Consider the following 26685-nt stretch of genomic DNA (forward strand, 5'->3'; position numbering starts at 1 on the left):
AAAGAGATCCCTCCGGCCGAAATTGTCCAAACTGAGTTATCAGTTTTCTTTGTATTATCGACGTGCACCTGAACAATAATCCCGCTAACTCTCGACGCCTGTCGGGAAAGCTAGCCAATTTGAACAACCTCTACTTATAGCACCAGCCCTCCAATCTAGCCAATATCCTAGCAAGCCTCCTTTGAACTCCCTTCAAATTTCCTATTATGGACCAAAGAGAACCGAGCAGTCTTCAGGACTAACTATAGTGTTCTGCAGCCCCGATACAACTTCCTGGCTCTTGACCTCATAATCTAAACTATTCAGTACGAATGTGCTTTATTTTATAGTTCGTAGATCAAATTTAATTGCCATTCAACTATACGTGAATACCCATGAATACAGCCAAATAAAACAGCCTTACACCATGGCCAAGACGGAAAACACAGTACCAGCAACCACATACATATTAAAGCAGTTATAAGATAGCAACCATATCAATTATATCAGAAAAAACACAGTCACACAAATACTAGGCCCGAGACCTTGCCTCAGTAAATTCGCAGGAACCCGCAGCGGAACAAAATATGGACTGCTCTCTGCTGAGAGAACACGAAGGGGCAGCTCCGACGCAAACGGGACTCCACGCCACACCGCCTGCTGTGGAGTGCAAGGACTCAGATGCCTCTATCCTGGGCGAATCTTTGACATTCTATCACCCTCTGCAGACACTTTCCTGCAGTTTTGAGATTCCGATCCCAAGATGCCTCTGTACGTCAACGCCATTAAATATCCTTTCATAAACTGGGCAGTGTTGTTCTACAGTTGATCTCCCAAAGTGCAACACATCACACTTGGGGGGTTTCAATGTCATATGCCGTTTTTACGTCCATATCTAGCAGATATAATGATATTATTTCGTAATATCCTTCACTTCCAATATGGCCCTAGTCTTTGCAATGTTTGCGTGTTTGCTAACTGACCCATCCGTACTTTCGTCTTCATCATTCATGCTAATAACGACAGAGATCACAACACAGTTTCCTGCGGTATGCTATTAGCCACTAGCTTCCAGCCTGTGAACGTCTCCCCGATTCTGATCTGTGCATTTTATGGAAAAGCTTGTAATAGATAACAATTGTAAATTCTTTGTTAACGTAATTCCTTCCCAATATCTGTATGAGATTACCACGAGGGATCTTGTCAGATGTTTTGCAGAAATTGATAGAGTCAGCATTCATTGCCCTTTCTTGATCGATCACATGTTTGGGTCCAGAACGTTTTGCTTACGTGAGTACGACATCAAACATTTCTGCTGTATGTATAGAATCCCATCTAATTATCGTCAGTCCCAATTGCCCATGGATTTTGGGCATATGCTGTAGTTCACTTATTTCTTGCATTTTAACGCAAATTAATAACAAAATATAGACTTAGCGCCTACTGAGTGTTGTACATTGAAACTAGTACTCATGCTAAGATTCCAATGTCGATGCAAAAACGATAAAAGTAAACTGGAGACTGTTCTAGTAAGATTATTATCCTCATGCAGCTTTTAAGTACAGATCAAAGCAGGAGCTTGATGTACTGGAAGCGTATGCAGCGTGAATCCGTACGGAGGTGAGAACAAGTTGTGCGCCAAATTTGAGGTGTGGACTACATTGACTGGATGTCATGGACTGGTCCGTGAAGTCCCCATTCCGGTTCACAATCCGGTACATGAATCCTCATTGAGGCACTTGATTCCCACTTTGGACTGCTATATGAATAGCTCCTGGCACAGTTTAATTTACTGCACTGTTCCCTTCCTTCCCCTTCCTCTTCCTTCTGAAGGCTTGCCAGACCTTCGCATGAAGTCCCCCCGATACCTTCGCTGGAACCTTCACCTGCTACCTACTCCGGAAATAGTCTAAAGGTAGATAAATCTCCCGGACCAGATGGAATGCACCCTCGTGTTCTGTAGGAAGTAGCTGTGGATATTGCGGAAGCAATAACGATGATCTTCCAAAAGTCGATAGATTCTGGCCTGGTTCCGGAGGACTGGAAGATTGCAAATATCAATCCGCTATTTAAGAAGGGGGCAAAGAAGCAAAAAGGAAATTATAGACCTGTTAGTTTGACATCGGTGGTTGGAAAGTTGTTGGAGTCGATCGTCAAGGTTGAGGTTACAGAGTACCTGGAGGCATATGACAAGATAGGCAGAACTCAGCATGGATTCCTTAAAGAAAAATCCTGCCTGACAAACCTATTACAATTTGTTGAGGAAATTACCAGTAGGCTAGACAGAGGAGATGCAGTAATTGTTGTATATTTGGATTTTCAGAAAGCCGTTGACAAGGTGCCACACATGAGGCTACTTAATAAGATAAGAGCCCATGGAATTACGGGAAAGTTACATACGTGGATAGAGCGTTGGCTGATTGGCAGGAAACAGAGAGTGGGAATAAAGGGATCTTATTCTGGTTGGCTGCTGGTTACCAGTGGTGTTCCAAAGGGATCAGTATTGGGGCCGCTTCTTTTTACATTGTACATCAACGATTTTAGATTATGGAATAGATGGCTTTGTGGCTAAGTTTGCTGAAGATACAAAGATAGGTGGAGGGGCCGGTAGTGCTGAGGAAACGGAGAGTTTGCAGACAGACTTGGATAGATTGGAAACATGGGCAGAGAAGTGGCAAATGAAGTACAATGTCGGAAAGTGTATGGTTATGCACTTTGGCAGAAAAAAAATAAACGGGCAGAATATTATTTAATTGGGAAAAGAATTTAAAGTTCTGAGATGCAACGCGACGTGGGAGTCCTCCTACAGGAAACCCTTAAAGTTAACCTCCAGGTTGAGTCAGCAGTGAAGAAGGCGAATGCAATGTTGGCATTCATTTCTAGAGGAATAGAGTATAGGAGCAGGGATGTGATGTTGAGGCTCTATAAGGCGCTGGTGAGACCCCACTTGGAGTACTGTGGGCAGTTTTGGTCTCCTTATTTAAGAAAGGATGTGTTGACGGTGGAGAGGGTACAGAGAAGATTCACTAGAATGATTCCGGGAATGAGAGGTTTAACATATGAGAAACGTTTGTTCCCTCTTGGACTGTGTTCCTTGGAGTTTAGAAGAATGAGGGGAGACCTCAAAGAAACATTTCGAATGTTGAAAGGCATGGACAGAGTGGATGTGGCAAAGTTGTTTCCCATGATGGGGGAGTCTAGTACGAGAGGGCATGACTTAAGGAGTGAAGGGGCGCCCTTTCAGAAAAGAAATGCGAAGAAGTATTTTCTTTTTTAGTCAGAGGGTGGTGAATCTATGGAATTTGTTGCCACGGGCAGCAGTGGGGGCCAAGTCATTGGGTGTATTTAAGGCAGAGATTGATAGGTATCTGAGTAGCCAGGGCATCAAAGGTTATGGTGAGAAGGCAGGGGAGTGGGACTTAATAGGAGAAAATGGATCAGCTCATGATAAAATGGCGGAAAAGACTCGATGGGCCGAATGGCCTACTTCTGTTCCTTTGCCTTATGGTCTTATGGTCTTATGGAAACCTCGCCTGCTAGATTCGCCTGCTAACGTCGCCTGAAGCCTCGCCTACTATTTTCTCCTGAAGCCTCGCCAGCTTACTTTTCCTGTGTCCTCGCCTGTAACGCCATCAGGTTCAACCACCAGGACAAGATCTGGGCCTTGCTGGGTCTAGATAAGGAGCTGTCTTTCGTTGTTTTGAACTGTCTCTTCGGGTCTTCGCCTTCGCTCGGTAGGTCCGGTCGTTTGCTGCTACTTTGAGTTGATATCTGTCTCTCAGTGTTCTGTGTACGAGTCCCGACCCTACGTCCCGCTCTCTATGAGGTATCCTGACTCTGTATAGAGCCCCGTCCCCAAGTCCGGTTCTCAAGGAGGGGTGCCGGTTATGTGAATGAATCCCGACCTTACGTCCTGTTCATAAAGAGGGGTCCCGGCTCTGTACTCTGCGTTCCCGTCTCCCAAGACCACAGCTCTGTGTTCTGCGTTCCTATATCCCAAGACAAATACAAGGCTTCGTATTCTCATCCTGTCCATCTTTTCGTCCTGCCCAAGGTGCCTCGCCCAGCCCGGTGCTGGACTTTCCTCGTCTTGTCCAAGCCACGTCCAAGAACCTCCTCCTGTCCAAACCACGTCCAGCAACCTCGTCCTGTGCATGTCATGTCTTTGTGTTCTCGTCCTGTCCACTTGCCTCATCCTGTACTGCAGTCCCTCGTCCTGTTCTGCAGCAACGCCTTGTTCTGTAGCCACGTCCTGTCTTTGCCAAGCTCCTAGTCCCGAGTTCTAGCCTAGACCCGGGTTCCGGTTCCGGGTCAAGAATCAGGTTCACTGTTCCAACCAAGACCCAGGTTCGGTGACCTTGTCCAGGCTATGGTTCTAGAGTTCCGTGTCATTAGTCCAGGCTCTTTGTTCCTAGTTCCTTATCCGGGTTCCGTGTTTCTTGACCATGTCCTAGTCCAGGCACTGCTTCCTCGGGCCTGTCTGAATGTCCAGCGTCCATTTTCCCCCCACTTCCCTTGCTTTCTTGACACACCTAGCCCTGTTTCTAATACTTCAATGTCTGTGTCTGGCATCTGGGTGGACTGCTAGCGCCCCTCTTATGACAGAACAGTCCAGTCACATTTGGAACCAGTGACACAGACACTGTCGTTTTACTCTCACCTTCTCGGGTTCCCTCTTGTTTAACGCATCCCCACCCGCCCGAGACGTCTATCGTCTGGGACAGGCTGTTTGGTCGCCAGCAGGCTTCCATGGGGGGGGGGGCGCGGTTCTCTCATAGTCAGGTCTGTGAAGTCCGCATTCCAGTTCACGGTCCTGTCAATCGATCCTCATTCCAGGTTTTCCAGTTTTTTTTTTTTCTTCTTCTTCTTGTTCTGTTCAGTGCCTCTATTCAGGCGCATGATTCTCATCTTGGGCTGTTACTTAAATAGGAGCTGATTCAGCTTCATTTGATTGACTGTTCCCTTCACTACCCTTCCCCTTCTTTCTTGAGCCTTACGCGCTGCCTTCGCCTGAAGCCTCGCCTGCTACCTTCGCCTTAAGCCTGCTCTGCTACCTTCGCCTGTGTCCTCGCTTGTAACACAGTCAAATTCAACCGCTAGGGCAAGATTGTGGCGTTGCTTTGTCTAGATAATGAACTGCCTTTCGGTTTTTGCAAATGTCTCTTTGTGTCCTAACCTTGGCTAGGTAGGTCCAGCCGTTTGCCGCTAACTTGTGTTGGGAACCGTCTCCTTGTGCCCTCGCCTCCGCTGGGTAGGTCCTGCAGTTTTCTGCTACCTTGTGTGGAGATCTGTCTCTTAGTATCCTGTGTACGAGTACCGGACTTACGTCATGCTCCCTAGAAATGGTCATGACCCTATGTATGGCCTGACCCCCAGTCCTTTTCCGAAGGAGGGGTCCCAGCTCTGTGTTCTGCGTATGAGTCCCGGCCCTACGGCCTGTTGTCAAGGAGTTGCCCCGGTTCTCTGTTCTGCGTTCCTGTCTCCCAAGAACAAGGCTCCGTCTTCTGCGTTCCTGTCTCTCAGAACCATGGCTGTGGGTTGTCCGGTCCTGTGTCCGAAGACCAAGTCTCTGTGTCCTGCGTTTCTGTCAACCAGGAGAAAGGCTCTGTGTTCTGTATTCCTGAATCTCAAGATCAAGAAATATCGCAAATGTTCAGGGGATATTTGCGTGAGGTTCTGCATAGGACTGCTCAAATAAAACAGGGAAAGAATGGTAGGGTACCGGAACTATGGAGGACAAGGGCTTTTGAAAGCCGAGTGACGAATAAAAGTAAAGTTTACAAAAGGTTCCAAAAAAAAACTAGAGAATGATAGAGACTAGAAAATCCAAGTCGAGCAGAAATGAGATTAAGAATTCAGTTAGAAGAGCGAGAAGGCCGGTAAAAGGGCTTGGAGAGCGGGATTGAGAAAACCCCATGGAATGCAACACATATGTGAGGAGCAAGAGTAAAGGACATGAGAGAATAGGACCAGTCAAGTGCGACTGTGGAAGAGGTAGCTGAGGTACTAATGAATACTTTGCTTCAGTGTTCACAGCGGAAAAGGAAATGGCGATTATTCGGATGACTTGCAGCAGACTGAAAAGCATGAGCATATAGCATTTAAGATGGAGGATGTGCTGGAATTCTTGCGAAGCATCAAGTTGGGTACGCTAACGGAGATGGACGCGATATTCTCCACGCTATTGTTAAGTTGAAAGAAGTGATTGCTGAGCTGCTGGCAATGATCTTTCCATCGTCAAGAGGGACGGGAGAGGTTCCCGAGGAATGCAGGGTTGCAGATTTTGTTCCATTATTTAGCAATGGAGCCCTGAAAATTATATACCATTGAGTCTTACATCAGTAATTGGTAAGTTGATGGAGAAGAGGAGGGACTTATAAACGTTTGGAGAGGCCTAATATGTTAAAGAATAGTCAACAAGGAGTTGTCAAAGGCAGGTCGTATCTTACGAGTCTGATTTTTTTTTTCTTTTTTGAGGATGTGACCGTACAGGTAGAGTATATGGATTTCAGCAAGGCATTTGATAAAGTGCCCTGTGCAAGGTTTATTGAGAATGTAAGAAAGCATTGGCTCTAAGGGGACATTGCTTTGTGGATCTAGAATTGGCTTGCCCACAGAAAGCAACGAACGTTTGCAGACGGCTCTAGTTCAGCATGGAGTTCGGTGTCCAGCGATATGTTGCGGGTCCACTTCTCTTCGTGATTTTTTACAAATGACCTGGGCGAGAAAGTGGAGGGATGGGTTTGTAACTTTATTGATGACACAAAGGTTGGGAATGTTGCAGACAATGTGCAGCGCAGTCTTAGGTTATAACGGGGCATGGATAAAATGCAAACCTGGGCTGAAAAGTGGCAGATGGAGTTCAACTCAACAAATGTGAAGTGATACGTTTTATAATGTCAAATATGATGACAGAATATGGCAATAATAGTTAGACTCTTAGCAGTGTGGAGGATCAGAGGGAACTTCGCGTCTGAGTCCACAGGACACTCAAAGCTGCTGCGCAGTTTGACTGTGTGGTTAAGGAGCCACACGGTGTATTGGTCTTCATCAACTGTGCGAGTAATTTCAAAAGCGTGAGAAATTTGGCCTGTCCCTTAAAACGTTCGCTATGTTTTATAGATGCACGGTAGAAAGCATTCTTCTTGGGTACATCACAACCTGGAATCGAAGTTGTCCTATCTAAGACGGGAAGAAGGTGCAGAAGATCGTGAACACAGCCCAGCACATCACACAAATCGCTCTTCCGTCCTTAGACTCACTTTACACCGCACGCTGTCGGAGCAGTACTGCCAGGATATTCAAGGACACGATCTACTCAGCTAACACACTTTTCGTCCCTCTTTCCTCTGGGAAAAAAGCTCAGGAGCTTGAAGACTCGTACGGCCATATTTGGGAACAGCTTCTTTCCAACTGTGATAAGACTGCTGAACGGATCCTCAACCGGATCTGGGGTGTACCCTCCAAATATCCAGTCCTGCATCTCGTTTCTTTCTTTTTTCCTGTTTTTTTTTCACTACCTTACTTTCCATTTTCTATTTTCTATTTAAGATTTATATATTTTTTAATATCTACGATCGACTTGTAATCCAGGGAGCTCGAAACGCTGTGATGATTGTACGCTCTAATATCAATTGTTTGGCGACAATAAACTAAAGTGAATAAAAGCCTAGAGACAATGTTATATATTTGAAATTATCTGGTCAGACCCGACTTAGAGTTCTGTACACATTTCTGGTCACCTCACTACAGGAAGGATGTGAAAATTATAGAAAGGTTGCATAGAGGATTATAAAGGATGGTACCTCGATTGGGGATCATTCTCTATGAGGTTACTTTGCATTTTCTTCTTAGATCGAAGGAAAATGAGAGGTGACCTCGTGGAGGTGTATTAGATGATGAGAGGCATTGATTATGTGGATAGTCTGAGGCTGTTTACCAGGGATGACATGGCTCACATGAGAGGGCACAGTTTTACGGTACTTGGAAATTAACTGAAGTTGAGATGTCAGGGGTTGAATTCTGACGCAGACAGTCGTGAATTCGTAGAGGTGCTGCTGGCGACAGTCCTGGAGGGGAACACAATAGCGTCTTCAAAAGCCTCTTTGTTCGGTACATGGGGCTTAGTAAAATGGAGTGATACGTAAAACTAGATAATTTCTAAAGCAAGTGTCTGTTCGGCACAGCATTGTAAGCTGAAGGGTCTGTACTGTACTTTAGATTTTATGGTTCTATAGAAGCTGATTTGGTATGCTTCAAAGTAGTTATGAAACGTCTTGCTGCACTATTAAGTTATGTTTGAGTTTGATTTTATTAATTTAGAATTTCTCCTCCAACTGGCAACCCAAAATCCAGCGAAATACTTTATTACATTATGAGAATAATCATTATAACTGTACCTCCAGAAATTTATGAAAACTCTGACACATTCCATAAAGTTCCATCAGATGATCCTGCAGAACTGGATCGCAGTGATTCCGAGAGCAATTCAGAGAAAAGGAGAGCGCTGATAAAAGTCAAGCTGAATTTCTTAAAGCAACTAGCCAACTGCCTGACAGCAAATTCGAAGATGTTGTTACAAATATATTGTCAGACTATCAACCAGTAACTTTATCAGAATCAGAGTTTCAAGGTTCGGAAAAAAATGGGAAGACAAAATGGTGGAGCTTGTTTCGTTATATCCTCCTGCTAATGAAATTTCTACAAAGCTTAGTTAACAGAGAGCTTAATCATTCATATATTATAGCTCTGTAAATGACTCAGAATTCACAGAAGACATATTACTATGCTCAAAATAAACAAGTAATCACAATATAATTTTTGAAATTCAAAGCGCATTTAGTATCAAAGTATGTATGTACTATGAAAACCTGAGATTTGTCTTCCCACAGCAGCCAAGAAACAAAGTAAACCAAACCACCAGTGCGTTAAATTAAAAAGCAAATCGCGTAGAAACTGGGTGGGGGGGGGGGGGGGAGAAAGGTCGAACTCTCAGCATATGAAGCATAATGTCGTGCTATTTTTTTTTACCATTCCGAAAGCAAAACCCCCTTTCTTTGTGTAACTCTGTTTTGTTGCAGGCAGAAACGCGACTTTGCAGGTAATATAACAATTGCAGGAATATTGCTTAAATGATATGTTGTGCATTACGTCACATCACTGATTTAATTTCCACAAGATAACAAATATTGGAATTGAAGCAGTGATGTAAATTACCGAAATCCTGCGTCTCGCATTTTAATGCACCTCTGCACAAATGAAAGAAAAAAAAAACAAAACAAAAACAGATGGACCGACGGCCTATTGGGCGATATATATATATATATATATATATATACAAAATTCGTACATATATGTTTTTCACTCAGAGAGTGATTGGTGCGTGGAATGCACTGCCTGAGTCAGTGGTAGAGGCAGATACACTAGTGAAGTTTAAGAGACTACTAGACCGGTATATAGAGGAATTTAAGATGGGGAGTTATATGGGAAACAGGGTTTGAGGGTCGGCACAACATTGTGGGCCGAAGAGTCTGTACTGTGTTGTACTATTCTATGTTCTATATTCTATATCTGTTGGATTCATCTTAGATTCAGACATTGAAATTGAAGAAGTTGATGATCGACAAATTGCCTGGTCTTGACCTTTGTACGTGCTCAGTGGCCAGGTAGGAATGTGTTGGTCGTCCAGTTTTTACTGTTACAATATGGCTCTCATTGGCCTGAGCTGCAACTAGGTATCATCGCAACAATAGCCGCTGTATAGACAAAAGCAATTCAAACATTCTAACGCCAGCGTAATTATAGAAACGAGATGGGGTAGGGTGGGCAGATACGTGCGTGGTATAGCATGAATTATATACAGTGGCATGCAAAAGTTTGGACACACCTGGTCAAAATTTATGTTACTGTGAATAGTTAAGTGAGTAGAAGATTAACTGAACTCCGAAAGTCATAAAGTTAAAGATGAAGCATTATTTTAACTCTTTAAGCAAGATTAGTATATTATTTTTGTTTTGTACATTTTAAGAGTGAGAATAAGGAAAGGAACTCCATGAAAATTTTAGGCACCCCAGGATATTTGAGCCATCAGTTAACTTTTACCAAGGTCTCAGACCTTAATTAGCTTGTTAGGGCTATGACTTGTTCACAATATCGTTAACAAAAGCCAGGTGATGCAAATTTCAAAGCTATATAAATACCCCGACTCCTCAAACATTGTCCCAAAAAATCAGCAGCTATGGGCTCATCTAAGAAACTGCCTAGTACTCTGAAAATTAAAATAATTGATGCTCTCAAGGAGGAGAAGGCTATAGGAAGATAACAAAGGGTTTTCTAGTAGTTCGTAATGTAATTAAGAAATGGCAGTTAACAGGAACAGTGGAGGTCAAGTTGAGGTCTGGAAGACCAAGAAACATTCAGAGAGATCTGCTCGTAGGATTGCTAGAAACGTGAATCAGCACCCCTGTTCGACTACAAAATAAATATAGCACACCCTGGAGTGTTGGTGCACTGTTCTACTGTGCAGTGACACCTGCACAAATATGACCTTCATCCTCACCACAAAATTCAACGTCAGAAGTTTGCAAAGGAACATCTAACCACCAAGCCTCATGTATTTTGTCAATAAGTCTTGCGGACTGATGAAGTTAATGTACAAATTTCTCGCCATAATGAGCAAAGGTATGTTTGAAAAAAAAAGTACAGAATATCATGAAAAAAACCTGTCCGACCGTTAAGCACGCGGGTATATCGATCATACGTTGAGCTTTTGTTGCAGTCAGCTACACGGGGAACGTTTAACTGGTGGAGGGAATAATGAATTGAATTATGAATCAAATTCTGGAAGCAAACATCATACCATCTGTAAAAAAGCTAAGGATGAAATGAAAATGTCTTCTACAACGGGATAAAGATCCTAAACACACCCCAAAATATACAGTGGTCTACCTCAAGAGGCGCAAGCAGAAGATTTTGCCATGACCCTCATAGGCACCCGACCTAAGCATCAGCAAAAATCTGTGGTTAGCCCTCAGAAAGTAGAGCATGCAAGACGGCCCAAGATTCTGACAAAACTGGAACCCTTTTGCAAGGAAGAATGAGGGAAGAAATACCCCCAAACTGGAATTGAAAGACACTTAGCTGACTACAAAAATTGTTTACAAGCTGTGCTAATTGCCAGAGGGGGTGTTACTAAGTACTGACCTTGCAGGGTGCCCAAACTTTCGTTTCGGGACCTTTTCCATTTCTGTTATTTTGAAACTATAGAAGGTAGTAATAAAAAAAGTAATCTTGCCTAAAATATTAAATTAATGTGTCATCTTTAACTTTATGTCTTATTCAAATCAGTTTAACTTTTACTCGGTTAGCTATTCACTGTTACAGAAATTCTGACCATTGATGCCCAAACTTTTGCATGCCTCTGAATGGGTTGAAAAACGCTTGTAACACTGAAAGACAAAGAGCAGGCAATGTGGTCACATCATGATCTCTGCAGGCATCACAGTGGCTGTCCACAGCTGGAGCTCCTTGCTGTGGGAGTATCTGTAACATAAGCCTCTACAACTGCTGTTTCCAGGTCTTGCTATTGATGGCATGTCACGTGTAGATACATCAACAAGGTGAGCGGCTGTGCACGGTCTGTTATTGGGAAATGACCCAGGTCAGGTAACAGGTATCTCAGTGGGAGAGCATTTTGCAGATTGCGATCAGAATCGGAATCAGATACAATTTTACTATCACCGCTATGTGACGTGAAATTTGTTTGTTTAGCTACAGCAGTACAATGCAATACATAATATAGCAGACAGAGAGAAAACAATTATAAAATAAAATTATAATAAATAAAATCAAATATAATAATACATACACAAGTAAAGCAATTACGTATATTGAATAGATTTTTTTTTTAAAAATGTGCAAAACAGAATTACTCTGCATTAACAAAAGTGAGATAGTGTACAAAGATTCAATGTCCATTCAGGAATCGGATGGCAGCGGAGAAGAAGCTGTTCCTTAATCGCTGAGTGTGTGGCTTCAGGATTCTGTACCTCCTAACTGATGGTAACAGTAGGAAAAGGTCATGGCCAAGGTACTGGTGGTCTTTAATAATCGACGCGTCCTTTCAGTGACACCGCTCCCTAAGAAGTCCTCCGTAGGGTACTTTGCAGGCTAGTGCCCAAGATGCAGCTGACTCGACTTACAACTTCCAGCTTCTTTCAGTCCTGTGCAGTAGCCCCTCCATACCAGAGAGTGATGCAGCCTGTCAGAGTGCTCTCCACGGACGAACTATGGAAGTTTTTGAGTGTATGTGTTGACACGCCAAATCTCTTCAATCTCCTAACAAAGTATAGCCGCTGTCTTGCTTTCTTTATGACTACTCTGTCCACTTCCGATCCCTCTATAAGGATTTGAATGCACTCCTTCCTGTTACCCTTGCTGAAATCCACAGTCAGATCTTTCGTCTTACTGACGTTGAGTGCCAAGTTGTTGCTACGGCACCATCCACTAGCTGGCGTATATCACCCTCGTACGCCCTTTCCTCACCACCTGAGATTTTCCTAACAATGGTTGTAGCGGCAGGAATTTTCAGAATGGTATTTGAGCTATGCCTAGCAACACAGTCATGTGCATACGGAGAGTAGAGCAGTGGGCTAAGCATAATCCCTTGGCGTGCCCCAGTGTTGATTGTCAGCGACGAGAATATTTTGTCACTAATCCGCACAGACTGTGGTCTCCGTTAGGAAGAGGACGATCCAATTGCAGACGGAGGTACAGAGGAGCAGATTCTGCAACTTCTCGATCAGGATAGTGGCAATTCTATAGATAGGAGTGCAATTCTATCTGCTTTACCATATCTATGAAATATCTACCAAACTAATTTAATAGAGACCTTTACCGTTAATATTTCATAGCTCGGGAAATGACTCAAAGCTCAGAGAGGACATGTTACCATACTCAAAATAAACAAGTAATCACAATATAATTTTCGAAATTGGAAGTGTATTGTGTATCAAACTATGTATGCAGTATTCAACCCTGACATTTGTCTTCCAACAACAGCCGCAAAACAAAATAAACCAAACCCACATGTGTTAAACAACCGCGTAAAAAACGAGGAAACAAAACCAGCGAAAAACTGGGAATATAAAACATCAAACCATATAGTCATGAAATATATTGTCATTCTGAAAAAAAAAGAAAAAAATCCTTGGCTAAAGGAAGAAATGCTAGATTGCAGGTGACGCAATAATTGTAGGAATATTGCGTCAGTGATATTGCGCATTATATCACATCGCAGATTTAGTGATACGTTTTATTTTCCACAAGGTGGCGATCATTGGAACTGAGGCAGTGATATAACATTAGCCAAGGCCTGCCGTTCACATTTGAACAAGATTGTGTACTAATGAAAATAAATGCAATAAATACGGATCTTATATATTGAAATTCGTGCTTACGGTGGCTTCCCACATAGATGCAGAATGGGGGGGGGGGACACAACAAAGAATGTGTGGAGATTATTGTCCTTATAGAGGGTGAACGTATAGGCCAGAACTAGAGATTAATATGCACGAAGCATGTTCAGCCTGAATATGTACAGCGATGAGAGTTCGTTCTGTGCCAAAATTGGGGTGCCGAATGCATCGACGGGGTGCCGTCGTATGCTGCACAAACTGCGTTTACAAGCTCATTGCCCAACTGGAGGACTGAACCCTGGGCTAATCGGGATCCCAGTGATCGTTCGTATCCTTTTTGCACACCTGTAGTTGTACATGTGTGAGTAAAGGGAAGTTCAGATCTACAGATGCGCTGTGCTGTCCACACCATACTCTGCAGACTACTGCTATTGAGGGAATTACAGTTCCCATACCAGGTAGTGAAGCAGCCAGTCAGAATGCCCTCAATCATACTCCTATAGATTTGATTTGGGGTCCCGTAACAACTTTGTTCAACCGTCTGGGATGAAAGGGGAACTATTTTGCCCTTTTCTACACATTGTTGATATGAACAGACGACGTGAGATCCTCGGCGATGCGGGTGCCGAGAAACTTAACATTGTTCACCCTCTCAACCGCAGATCCATTCATGTGTACAGGGATGAGGCTGTCTCTATTCCTCCTTCTGTCCCCAAGCAGTTCCTTAATTTTGGAGATATTGAGGGAGAGGTTGATTTCTTGACACCACTGTTGCAGGGTGATGATTTTTTTTTCTCTGTAGGCTGCGTCATTACTATTTGTGATTTGGCCAATTGGAGTAATTTAATTAGCAGTTTGGTGCTACGGAATCCTCCTAAATGTTACCCAAACACAATTATCATCGGGCAAGAAATAAGAGATCGTATAATGCAAAACATTGGAAAGGTTATTCAATGTTTATTAATTTCAGCTTTATACAGTAGTTATAAAGAGAAAGTAACGAATGAAAGGAAAACATTAAATTAAAGACACCATTACCGTTAAATTAATCTAAGTGCGCACATAGCCGTTGGAGTTCGTCTCTTCCTAAAGGTGGATATAACCGCACCTCACGGTGCTGAATTCCCATGACTGCTAACCTGTGAAGCTTCCCACCCTGTGCTCCTTCGTCTCGCAAAGCACCGATTACAGTCGCATCTTCTTATCGAATCTCGCGGCCTTCACTTTACCGCGTCAACCACATAAAGACATCGAAGCAGACCATTGCCCTTTGGTAAATTCTTCCCCACAACTCTCTGGAACCATCACTCACATCCCACATTCCTGACTGGCTAACTGACATTCCTACTTTGGACAGCATGTGACCTTAACTGAGCCGAAGCCAAAACACACTTTTACAGTAAAGTGCTGATATAAACAACCTCACGGCATTTCAGTAGATTTCTCAATCTGGGCGACACATGAAGTAGCAACAACTACAGTTTAGCTGGTACTACTCAGTTACCTTATTCAGTTTAGACAAATAAGCTGGTGTGCTTAAGCTTTTTTGAAGTAAAGAACGCCATTGGCATCTCGATTAAATCCTCTGCACCCCTTCTCAAAATACATACGATTCCAAAATAAACCCATTAAACTGAAATTCAGTTGTAAAAATGCATATTAAAATACAAAATATTTTTAAAGGAAATTCCCAATTTCAGTTCATGTTCCTGAACATGTATTTCCCCGCATCCAAGATCAGGGAGAAAATCAGGTCTATCCATGGACTTCCGAAGGGTCCCTGGACACTAGGATAGTTACCCTTCAGCAAAAAATATTTGGGAACTATGCTGCTGTTGCACTTTGTGTTTTTTCTTCGTGAAATGAAATCCACGTGTGTAATGAACCGGATTGTGTAGCCTTGTTGATTCAGTAATTTTGGTGAACGGTTTTTTTTTTCATACATTTCAAACGAAAAATTCTCTTCAATCTGGCAGCTACAGAGACGGGTGAACAACGTTCTTCCTTCAAACTGACCTGAAATTCTAATTTCCCCTTCAGAGTTTGAGGAAAACGCTGGCTCAGCTCAGGAAAATGAACACCACCAGAAAGACAGCAGTCAATCTAAAAATGATTCCAAGCAAATACTGGATTCCTATCAAGACCAGCCCAATGATCAGCCATGGACCAGGCAACATGAAGTTCATGCACCGTCACCAACAGGAGCGGGGGTGCAGAGCCCCGAAGCTAACAGAGTTGGAAATGGTAAGGGTTTTTGTTACAATATGCTGCAAAAATGCGTATTAAAGATAATACATAGAAAATATGCTAGCCGTGGTGTGCAGCGCTCGAAGTAACATTCATTTTAATGCCGATATGCTGATGAACTCTAACTAAACATAAGCAATTCATCATTTCATTAAAAAAAGTATACTTAGATAAATAAATACCACAAAAATGCTGGAGGAACTCTGCAGGTTCGCGTTTTAATGCACCTCTGCACAAATGAAAATAAGAGCTAGACCAAAAGCCTATTGGGCGATATATATAGAAACCATAGAAACTACAGCACAGAAACAGGCCCTTTGGCCCTTCTTGGCTGTGCCGAACCATTTTCTGCCTAGTCCCACTGACCTGCACACGGACCATATCCCTCCATACACCTCCCATTCATGTATCTGTCCAATTTATACTTAATGTTAAAAAAGAACCCTCATTTACCACCTCGTCTGGCAGTTCATTCCATACACCCACCACTCTCTCTGTGTGAAGAAGCCCCCCCAATGTTCCCTTTAAACTCCCCCCCCCGCCCTAAACCCATGTCCTCTGTTTTTTTTCTCCCCTTGCCTCAGTGGAAAAAGCCTGCTTGCATTCATTCTATCTATACCCATCATAATTTTATATTCCTCTATCAAATCTCCCCTCATTCTTCTACGCTCCAGGGAATAAAGTTCTAACCTATTCCACCTTTCCCTGTAACTGAGTTCCTCAAATCCCGGCAACATCCTTGTAAACATGCTCTGCAGTCTTTCAACCTTATTTATATCCTTCCTGTAATTTGGTGACCAAAACTGAACATGATTCTCCAGATTCGGCCTCACCAATGCCTTATACAACCTCATCATAACATTCCAGCTCTTATACTCAATACTTTGATTAATAAATGCCAATGTACCAAAAGCTCTCTTTACGACCCTATCTACCTGTGACGACACTTTTAGGGAATTTTGTATCTGTATTCCCAGATCCCTCTGTTCCACTGCACTCCTCAGTGCCTTACCATATTGAAAATAGCAAAATAGCTTCGCACATCGTTGCAAAAAGGGAAGAAAATGGCGATTGTTTCTGCATCATTATCCTTATGGAACGTATCAATATAGGTCAGAGATGGAGTGTGATGTCCGACAAGCGTCTTCAGCATGAAACTGTACAGCGGTGAGTTTAGTTGTGTGCTAAAAATGGGGTGCGGTCTGCATCGACTGGGTCTCGTTGTCTGCTGCACAAACTGCGTTTACAAACTCTCTGCCCAACTGGAGGACTGAACCCTCTCTAATAAGATCCTGTAACTCTCTAAATGAATTGTGTTGAATTGAATTAATTTAATTACTTACGTCCTTCACATACATGAGTTGTAAAAAGTTTTACGTTACCTTGCCGTATAAATGTGCAATCTGCAATTCATACTGATTTATCTTGAGTGGTATTTACAACAGGATAATCAATATAACATGGAAATACAGTTGTGTCAATACAGCATTAATTAATCGCTGAAATGAACTGGTGGAAGAAGCTGTCCCAGAGACTGCTGATCCTGGCGTTTCTGTTGCGGTACAGTTTCTGGGATGGTAGCAGCTGGAATAATTTGTAGTTTTAGCGTCGACGGTCCCCAATGATCCATAGGACATTTTTGGCACACATGTCTCTGTAACTGTCTTGAATCTGGAGAAGCTTACACCTACAGATGCGTTGTGCTGTCCTCACCAAACTCTGAAAAGAATTGCGATTGACGGTAGTACAGTTCCCAGTCCAGCAGTCAGGGTGTTCTTAATTATATCCCCATAGAAAGTGCAATGTATTTGGGGGACCGTAGAAAACAACTTCAACCGTCTGAGCTGACAGCGGCACTGTTGTGCCTTTTTCACCACACAGCCGATTTGTGCAGACCACGTGAGATCCTCGATGATGCTAATGCCGAGGATCTTCAAACTGATCACCATGTCAACACCTGATCCAATCATGTCAATGGGGATGAACCTGTTTCCATTCCTCCTGCAGTCTACAAACAGATTATTTTGGCAACATTTAAGGAAAGGTTGCTTGCTTGACACAACTGTCTCAGTGTGATGATTTTTTCTCTGTAGGCTGCCTCGTTACTCTTTGTGATCATCCCAATCAGAGCAGAGTCGTTCACAAATTCAATTAGCAGTTTGGTGCTGTAGTTCGTGACACAGTCATGGATAGAGGGAGAGTGGAGGAGGGTTCATATACAAAGTCTGCTCATTAGCTGGCTCTGCGAACAGCTGCCTGACGCAATGGAAGAATGTGAAAGTCATCGAAAGGGTGTAGAAGAGACTTACAAGGATGTTGTCTGGATTGGGGAGCATGCCTTACGAGAAAAGAAAACTGTAGAGGAAATATCGCCGTTTCTCCTTTAAGCGACGGAGGATAAGATGTGCCCTTATACAGGTGTATAAGATGATGACAGGCATTGATCGTGTGGATAGTCAGAGACTTTTTCTTTCTCCCTTAAGGCTGAAATAGCTAACAGGAGAAAACACAGTTTTAAGGTAAGTAGAAGTAGGTACAGTGGGGAAGTCATCGGAAAGTTATTACACAGAGTGTGGTGAGTGCGTGGAATGGACTGCAGGCGACGGTGGTGGAGGCGGACACGATAGGGTATTTTAAGGGGCTCTTGGATCTCTATGTGGAATTTTAAAAATAGAGGGCTTGGGGTAATCAAACGTAATTTCTAAATGAAGTATATGTTAGCAGAGGAATAAGGGCCGAAGAGCCTATATAGTGCTGTAATTTGTCCATGTTTCTATGCACGCAGAATTTGGTGTGCTGCAAAGTTGGTATGTAGCGTGTTACTGCAGTGAGAATTAAGTTAGATGGGAGTTTGATTTGATTAATTTAAATTTACTCTTCCAACTGGCAACCCAGACTCCTGCGAAATGTTGGATTACATTATGCGAATAATCATTCGCATTTTCCCTCCAAAAATTTATAAAAATATTGACACGTCCCATAAAATTCCTCCAGATACTCTGGAAGAAAGTGAACCAGGGCAGTTGATACACAGGGAATCCGACAGTGATGCAGAACAATCGGCGGGTACTGATGGAAGTCAAACTGAAATTCTCAAAGCAATAAGCCAACAACCTGGCAACAATTGTGAAGATATCATAACAAATATGCTTTATGAAGATCAACCAGTGACTTTACCAGAATCAAAGATACAAGGTTCGGAAAACATGCCAAGAGAAAATGCTGAGAACTGTTTCCTTATAAACTGCTGCGAATTAAACGTCCACCAAACTTATTTGATAGGCAGCTTTATCGTTCAGCACTTATCGCTCTTGAAAAGACTCAAAGCTCACAGAAGACATATTTCTATGCTCAAAATAAACATGTAATCACAAAGTAATTTTCGATATTCAAATTGCATTCAGTATCAAACTATGTATGTATTATAAAACCCCGACATTTGTCTTCCCACAACATCAAAGAAACAAAGTAAACCAAACACCAATGCGTTAAAAATGCGTAAAGACAAGGAAACAAACCCAGCGAAAAACTGATTATATAATATATCAGCCCATAAAATAAGGATAAAAAAATATTACCATTCTGAAAACAAAACACTCTTTCCTTGGCTGCAGGCAGAAATGTGAACTTGCATGTGAAACAATATTTGTAGGAATATTGTCTTAGTGACTATTGTGCATTTCATCACATCACTGATTTACTCATAAGTTTTAATTCCCAGAAGGTGGCGATCAGTGGAATTGACGCAGTGATGTAACATTACTTAAATATCGCCGATCGCATCATAATGCTCATCTGTACAAATGAAAATAAGACCTGGACTGACGGCCTATTGGGTGATATAGAAACATAGAAACATAGAGAACAGGTGCAGGAGTTGGCCATTCGGCCCTTCGAGCCTGCACCGCCATTCAGTACGATGATGGCTGATCATCCAACTCAGAACCCTGTACCTCCCTTCTCTCCATACCCCTGGATCCCTTTAGCCACAAGGGCCTTCTCTAACTCCCCATTAACTATAGCCAATGAACTGTCCTCAACTGCTTCCTGTGGCAGAGAATTCCACAGATTCGCCACTCTCCGTGTGAATAAGTTTTTCCTCATCTCGGTCCTAAAAGCATTCCCCTTTATCCTCAAACTGTGACCCCTTGTTCTGGACCTCCCCAACATCGGGAATAATCTTCCTACATCTAGCCTGTCCAATCCCTTTAGAATGTTATACTTTTCAATGAGATCCCCCCTCAATTTTCTAAATTCCAGGGAGTATAAGCCGAGCCGATCCAGTCTTTCATCATATGAAAGTCCTGCCATCCCAGGAATCAATCTGGTGAACCTTCTTTGTACTCCCTCTATGGCAAGAATGTCTTTCCTCAGATTAGGGGACCAAAACTGCACACAATACTCCAGGTGTGGTCTCACCAAGGCCTTGTACAACTGCAGTAGTACCTCCCTGCTCCTGTACTCGAATCCTCTCGCTATAAATGCCAGCATACCATTCGCCTTTTTCACCGCCTGCTGTACCTGCATGCCCACTTTCAATGACTGGTGTATAATGACACCCAGGTCTCGTTGCACCTCCCATTTTCCTAATCGGCCACCATTCAGATAATAATCTGTTTTCCTGTTCTTGCCACCAAAGTGGATAACCTCATATATATTGAAATACGTACTTCTCACACAGATGCAAAATGGGACAAAGAACGATGTTTGTTTTTATATCAATTGTCCTTATAGAGGGTTCACTTACAGGCCAGAGTTGGATTCTGATCTGCGGGAAACCTGTGCAGCGTGAATCTGTACAGCGTTAGATATAGTTCAGTGCCAAAATTGGGGTTTGGCTGCTGCGACGAGGTGCAGTTGTGCACTATACAAACCGCGTTTACAAACTCACTGCCTAACTGGTGGACTCAACCCTCTCTGAGAAGATCTTTAACTCTCTTATTGAAATGTCTTCAAACAACTTGCCTTCATCACCGACATTCTTCATATGGATGAGCAGTAAACATCTTTATGTTAGGTCTCTATCTAAATGTACAATATTCAATTCATTGTGATTTGTAATGATTAGTATGTAAATCAGGACAGTGAATATAACACAGAAATACAGATGCGTCATCATTAATAAATCGGTTTAATAACCTGGTGGAAGAAGCTGTTCCAGAGAATGCTGATCCTGGATTTCCTGTTACAGTGCTAGGTTGTCCACACCACACTCTGCAGACCACTGCGATTGCAGGAGGTACAGCTGCCATACCACGCAGTGATGCAGCCAGTCTGGATGCTCTCAGTTGTACCCCTAGAGAAGGTTCATTGGAATTCGTGGCCCCTACCATACTTCTTCAAACGTCTGAGCTGCAATATGCGCTGTTGCGCGTTTTCAATCACACTGCTGGTTTGTGCAGGCCACGTGAGATAGTCCATAGTGTTAATGCTGAGTAACTTCAAGGTAATCACCTTCTCAACATTTTGATCCAATCATATCAATACGGATGAACCTGTCTCCGTTCCTCCTGCAGTCTACAAAAAGATTATTTATTCTGATAAACATTGAAGTGCAGGTTTCTTTCTAGACAAAAACTGGGTCAGGGTGATTACGTTTCCTCTGTAGGCTGCCTCATTACTAATTTATGATCAGGCCAATCAGTGTATTGTCGTTCACAGAGTTAATGAACAGTTTGGTGTTGTTGTTCGTGACAGAGGCATGGGTGTACAGAGAGTGGAAGAGGGCCATATAGAAATTATGCTCGTTAGCCGCACAACGAACAGCTTCCAGCGCAGTGGGAGGATATGTGAACCAGAGAGATTGTACAGAGGAGATTTACAAGGATGTTACCAGGATTCGGGAGCATGTTTTACGAGAAGAAGATGAGTGAACATAGCCGTTTCTTCTTGGAGCGACGGAGGATTAGACGGGCCCTGATAGATTTGTAGAAGGCATTGATCGTGTGGATAGACAGAGTTATTTTTTTCCAAAGGCTGAAATAGCTAACACGATACACCTCTGTTTTAAGGTAACTGGAAGTATGTAGAGTAGGGATGCTATCTGTAAGTTTTTAGGCAGAGTTTGGTGAGTGCGTAGAATGAACTGTAGACTCGTAGGCGACGGCAGTGGAGGCAGAAGGAACACGGTCTTTTTAGAGGCTCTTGAATCACTATGTGGAATTTGAAAAATAGAGAGCGAGGGAAATCTATATGTAATTTCTAAATTAAGTACATGTTCGGCACAGTAATATGCGCCGAGCAGCATGCATAGTGATGCAGATTTTCTATGTATGTATGCACGCAGAATTTAGTGTCCTTCACAGTTGATATGCAGTGTGTTACGGCAGTAAGGATTAGGTTATGGTGTAGTGTGAAATTTAAATTTTCTCTTCCAACTGACATCCCACACTCCAGCGAAATGTCTTATTACCTTTCGCAAATAATGATTAGAATTATCCCTCCAGATATTTATGAAAATATAACTATGAAGACACGCAGTCCTCTTATATTGTCATTTAGTAATGCATGCATTAAGAAATGATGCATTATTTCCTCCGGTGTGATTTCACAAAACACAGGAAAAACCAACACTGTAAATCCTATCAAGACCACATAATTATAACATATAATTACAAACAGTGTAACAATACCATAGCTTGATGAACAAGTCCGTGAGCACAGTAAAAGGTTCAAAGATTCTCAAATGTCCAAAATGTCACGCAGACGGGAGAAGGAAGAAAACCTCTCCCTGCCATGCCGTCCACATCCGACTCTGAGTCATCCGAAAACTTCGAGCTCTGATCAGCGTCGGACACCAAGTACTGAGCGTCATCTCTGTACGAACAATTCGACCTTCTTCTCGGTCGCCAAAAGCAGGCAATGCCGGGGATTTTGAGGCCTACCCTCCGAACGATTCACGACCACACAGTAACGACAGCAGCGAACGGACATTTCAGAAATTTCTCCAGATGCTCCTCTGTGCTTTCACGTTCATTCTCCATCAAATCAGAATTGTCTATGTCCCCTATTTAAGAGATACGATATCAATTTTCACCAGAGAGCTGCGCACGCGCGGCACGCTGCCATCTTCTCCTGCTGCCCGAGAGGCACCTCATATTGGCACATTCCATAATATACCTCCAGGTACCCCGGAAGAAAGTGAACCGGGCCATTTGAGCCACAATGAATCTGACAGCATTGCAGAGCAAAAGGCGGGTACTGATGGAAGTCAAGCTGACCTTCTGACAACAACTAGCCAACAGCCTGAGAGCAAATCTGAAGACGTCATAACAAATAAGCTCTACGAAGATCAATCAGCGACTTCACCACAATCCCAGAGACACATTTCGGAAAACATGCCAAGAGAAAATGGTGAGAATTGTTTCCTTTTATCCCCCTAAGAATGAAATATCTACCCAACTTATTTAATAGGCAGCTTTATCGTTTGGCTCTTATTGCTCTTGAAATGACCCAAAGCCTTCCCAGGACAGCAACGAAACAAAGTAAACCAAACTCCAACGCGTTAAAATTAACACGTAAAAAAACTGGGATACAAAACTTGCGAAAACTCATTATATACAATTTCAAACCATAATGTAATGAAATATATTACCATTTTTTTTAAAACAAAACTCTCTTTCCTTGGCTGCAGGCAAGATTTCAATCTCGCAGCCACAGAGATGAGTGAACAACATTCCTTTATCATAATCAATTCATGTTCTCCTTTCCCCTCCAGAACTTAAAGAAAACGCTGGCTCGCCTGAAGAAAATGCCCGTGAAGTATCAAACGAGCATAAACTGGATGATGACCAAGTCCAGCCCAATTCTCAGCCATGGGCTGGGCAACAGCCTGCCACCGTAAGTGAAAGAGATATCGCCAAAAAGGCTGATAAAGTTCAACCGTTCTCAACACCAGGAGCGGATATGGAACTCCCCGAAGAGAACATATTGGGAAAAGGTAGGTGCTTTTGTTACAACACCCAGCAAAAATGCATATTGAGCATAACACAGAGAAAAAATAAGTGTTAGCCGTAGTTTGGAGCTAGCATTCTTGTTACTGCAGATAGACTGATGCGTTGGAAATGAACATATTCAATTTACTATTTTGTTTATACTATATTTAGCCAGAGAAACACATACAAAATGCTAGAGGACGTCAGCCAGTCAGGCAGCACCTGATGAAAAGTGAAAACTCTCTACTTTGCGGGCCCAGATATTCTTTCAGGACACCAGGGACATGGAAATGACGGCAGGGTACAGGAAACATGATATACAAAGACAGTTAAAAATCCAGAGTAGAAGTGAAGAAAAGCTTACGAAAGGTTAAAAAAAAAGAAATAATGATGGAGATTTAGAAAATTATCAGGCTAGCATGAAAGATAAGAAGAATGAAATTAGGAGAGAGGGAACGGGCCCTGAGCATGTCTTGGTAAACAGGATTAAGAAAAACCCCAAGGTATTTTTACAAGCATGTGAAGAGCAAGAGGCTAACATGTGAGGGATTAGGACTAATCAAATGTGACAGTGGGAAAGTGTGTATGGAACCGGAGGAGTTTGCAGAGGTACTTCATGAACACTTTGCTTCAGTATTCACTCCGAAAAAAGAAGCCTTGATATTGTAGGGATAACTTACAGCAAACTGAAAAGCTACAGAATGCAGATATTAAGGAAGAGGATGTGATGGAGCTTTTGGAAAACATCAAATTTGATAAGACACCGGGACCGGACAGAATGAAACACAACCAAGTGTGGGAAGCGAGGGAGGAGTTTGCTGAGCCTCTTGCAATGATCTTCGACTCATCAATGGGGACGGTAGAGCTTCCGGAGGATTGGAGTTCTGGGGATATGCTGCTCCCTTCTTCAGGAAATGGAGTAGAGATACACGAAAGAGATTATAGACCAGTGAGTCTGACTTCGGTAATTGGTAGGTTGATAGAGAAAAACCTGAGAAGCAGGACTTATGAATATTAGGAGAGGCAGTATATGATTAGGAATAGATAGCATGGCTTTGTCAAAAGCAGCTCCTGCCTTACGAGCCTGATTGAATTTTTTGAGAGGTGAATAAACACATTGATGAAGGTCGAGTCGTAGATGTAGTGTATATGGATTTTAGCAAGGCATTTGGTAAGGGAGCCAGTGCTAGGCTTATTGCGCAAGTAAATAGACATGGGATCCGGAACTTACTTGCACACAGGAGGCAAAGGGTAGTTTTAACCGGGTAATATTTTGCATGGAGGTTGGTGACCAGAGGTGTGCGTCAGCGTTCTTTTCTGGGTCCCCTACTCTTCGTGATATTGATAAATAATCTGGATGAGGAAGTGAAGGGTTGGGTTAGTAAATCTGTTGATGACACAGAGATTAGGGGTGTTGTGGACAGCGTGGCGGGCTGCCCGAGTTTACAGTGGGACATTGATAGATTGCAAAACTGGGCTGAGTGTCACGGTCCGAACCGTGGACTCATCATTCCAGTTATTTCCTTCTCCAAGTGGTCCACCGGGTGCCATAATTAAGGCCCCTGTTTTTCATCCAAGCGGTGAGCATAAAACTCTGGTTTACAGCTACTCGGCGCTGGACCGTCGCCTGCGCAGCTGTGCCCGTTTCGGATCCCCGTTCCTCGTGGACTCTAAGTGTATTCGGTGCCCAAGGTTTGCTTTGTGGATTCGGTCGTTTTCGTGTCCATCTGAGTTGACGGCCTTTTTTTGTCATTCCGAGCCAAAGTTACGAATTCCGCCGTTTCCTTGGCTGGCTGAGATTTGCTGGTCGAATACCGCTTATCCAAGCCGAGACTCGAATGGACGGTCATAGTTTGAATTTCGTCGTCTCGTATCCAGCTCAGTTGGCATGCCGTTTGCTGCTACTCGAATAGCCTTTCGTTGTTCAGTCGTTCCCTATCCAGCTCAGTCGGCAGGCCGTTTGCGGCTGCACGGATGGACTGTGGTTGTTTTGTCGTTCCGTGTCCGTGTCCAAGCCCAGGTACATTTGTGGAGTCCAAGTCCAAGTTCAGTCCAAGTTTCAGGCTCCGAGTCAAGTCCAGTCGTGCAAAAGCATTTACAGCTGTGATACTTGCCAAAGTGGGTGTTACTAAGTACTGCCATGCAAGATGCCCAAACTTTTGCTTCGGGAACTTTTCAGATTTTTGTAATTTTGGAATTGTAAACGATGGAAATTAAAAGGAAAAAAAACATTAATTGCTTAAATATTAAGGAAATGTGTCATCTTTAATTTTATGCCTTTTGGAACTCAGTTCATCTTTTACTCGCTTAGCTATTGACAGTAACAGAAATTTTGACCAGCAGTGCCCAAACTTTTGCATGCCGCTGTATATAAATAGTTTTCCTGCAAGGCTACCAGTGGAAAATACATACACAGTTTCTCCATTCTCCGGCGAAAGAAATTCCTCCTCGTTTCCGCCCTAAAAGGACAACATTCTATTCTACGGTTGTGTCCGTTGGTCAGACTGTCCCACCATAAGAAATACCCGTTCCACAGCGACCCTGTAGAGGCCCTTCAACAATCGATAAATTTCAATGAGGTCAACAGTTATGCTTCTCAATTGTAGTAAATTTATGCCCAGAACCATGGAGCGCTCCTCATATGAGAAGCCATTCAATCCTGGAATAACTGTTGTGAACCTCCTTTGAGCCCTCTCCAGTTTCAGCGCACCCTTTCTAAGATCAGAAGTCATAACCTGTTCAGAGCACTCGAAGTGAGGCCTCACCTGTGCTTTCTACAGTTTCAGCTTTGCATCCTTGCTTTTATAACACCATAAGACAAAGGAGCAGAAGTCAGCCGTTCGGCCCATCGAGTCTGCTCCGCCATTTTTCATTGAGCTGATCCATTCTCCTATTTAGTCCCACTCCCCCGCCTTCTCACCATAACCTTTGATGCCCTGGCTACTCAGATATCTATCAATCTCTGCCTTAAATACACCCAATGACTTGGGCTCCACTGCTGCCCGTGGCAAAAAATTCCATAGATTCACCACTCTCTGACCAAAAAAAAAAATCTTCGCATTTCTGTTCTGAATGGGCGCCCTTCAATCCTTCAATAGAAAACTGCTAAT

The 26685-nt window shown here is 43.0% G+C and overlaps 1 protein-coding gene across 6 annotated transcripts in view; it reads left to right on the top strand.

The window, feature by feature from the left end:
• LOC134340008 (NACHT, LRR and PYD domains-containing protein 3-like) overlaps positions 1–26685 on the top strand; it is a 108327-nt gene that overhangs the window by 37499 nt on the left and 44143 nt on the right. For 5 of the 6 annotated variants that reach the window (XM_063036885.1, XM_063036881.1, XM_063036883.1 and 2 more), the window contains 2 exons: positions 15435–15638; positions 23359–23580. In XM_063036885.1, the coding sequence (XP_062892955.1) occupies positions 15435–15638; positions 23359–23580 (426 nt within the window). Of the gene's footprint in view, positions 1–15434; positions 15639–16645; positions 16809–23358; positions 23581–26685 lie in introns of those variants that run through there. The other variant, XM_063036886.1, reaches the window with a different exon arrangement.

Source organism: Mobula hypostoma, chromosome 31 (assembly GCF_963921235.1).
Source record: "Mobula hypostoma chromosome 31, sMobHyp1.1, whole genome shotgun sequence".
NCBI classification, from domain to species: Eukaryota; Metazoa; Chordata; class Chondrichthyes; order Myliobatiformes; family Myliobatidae; genus Mobula; species Mobula hypostoma.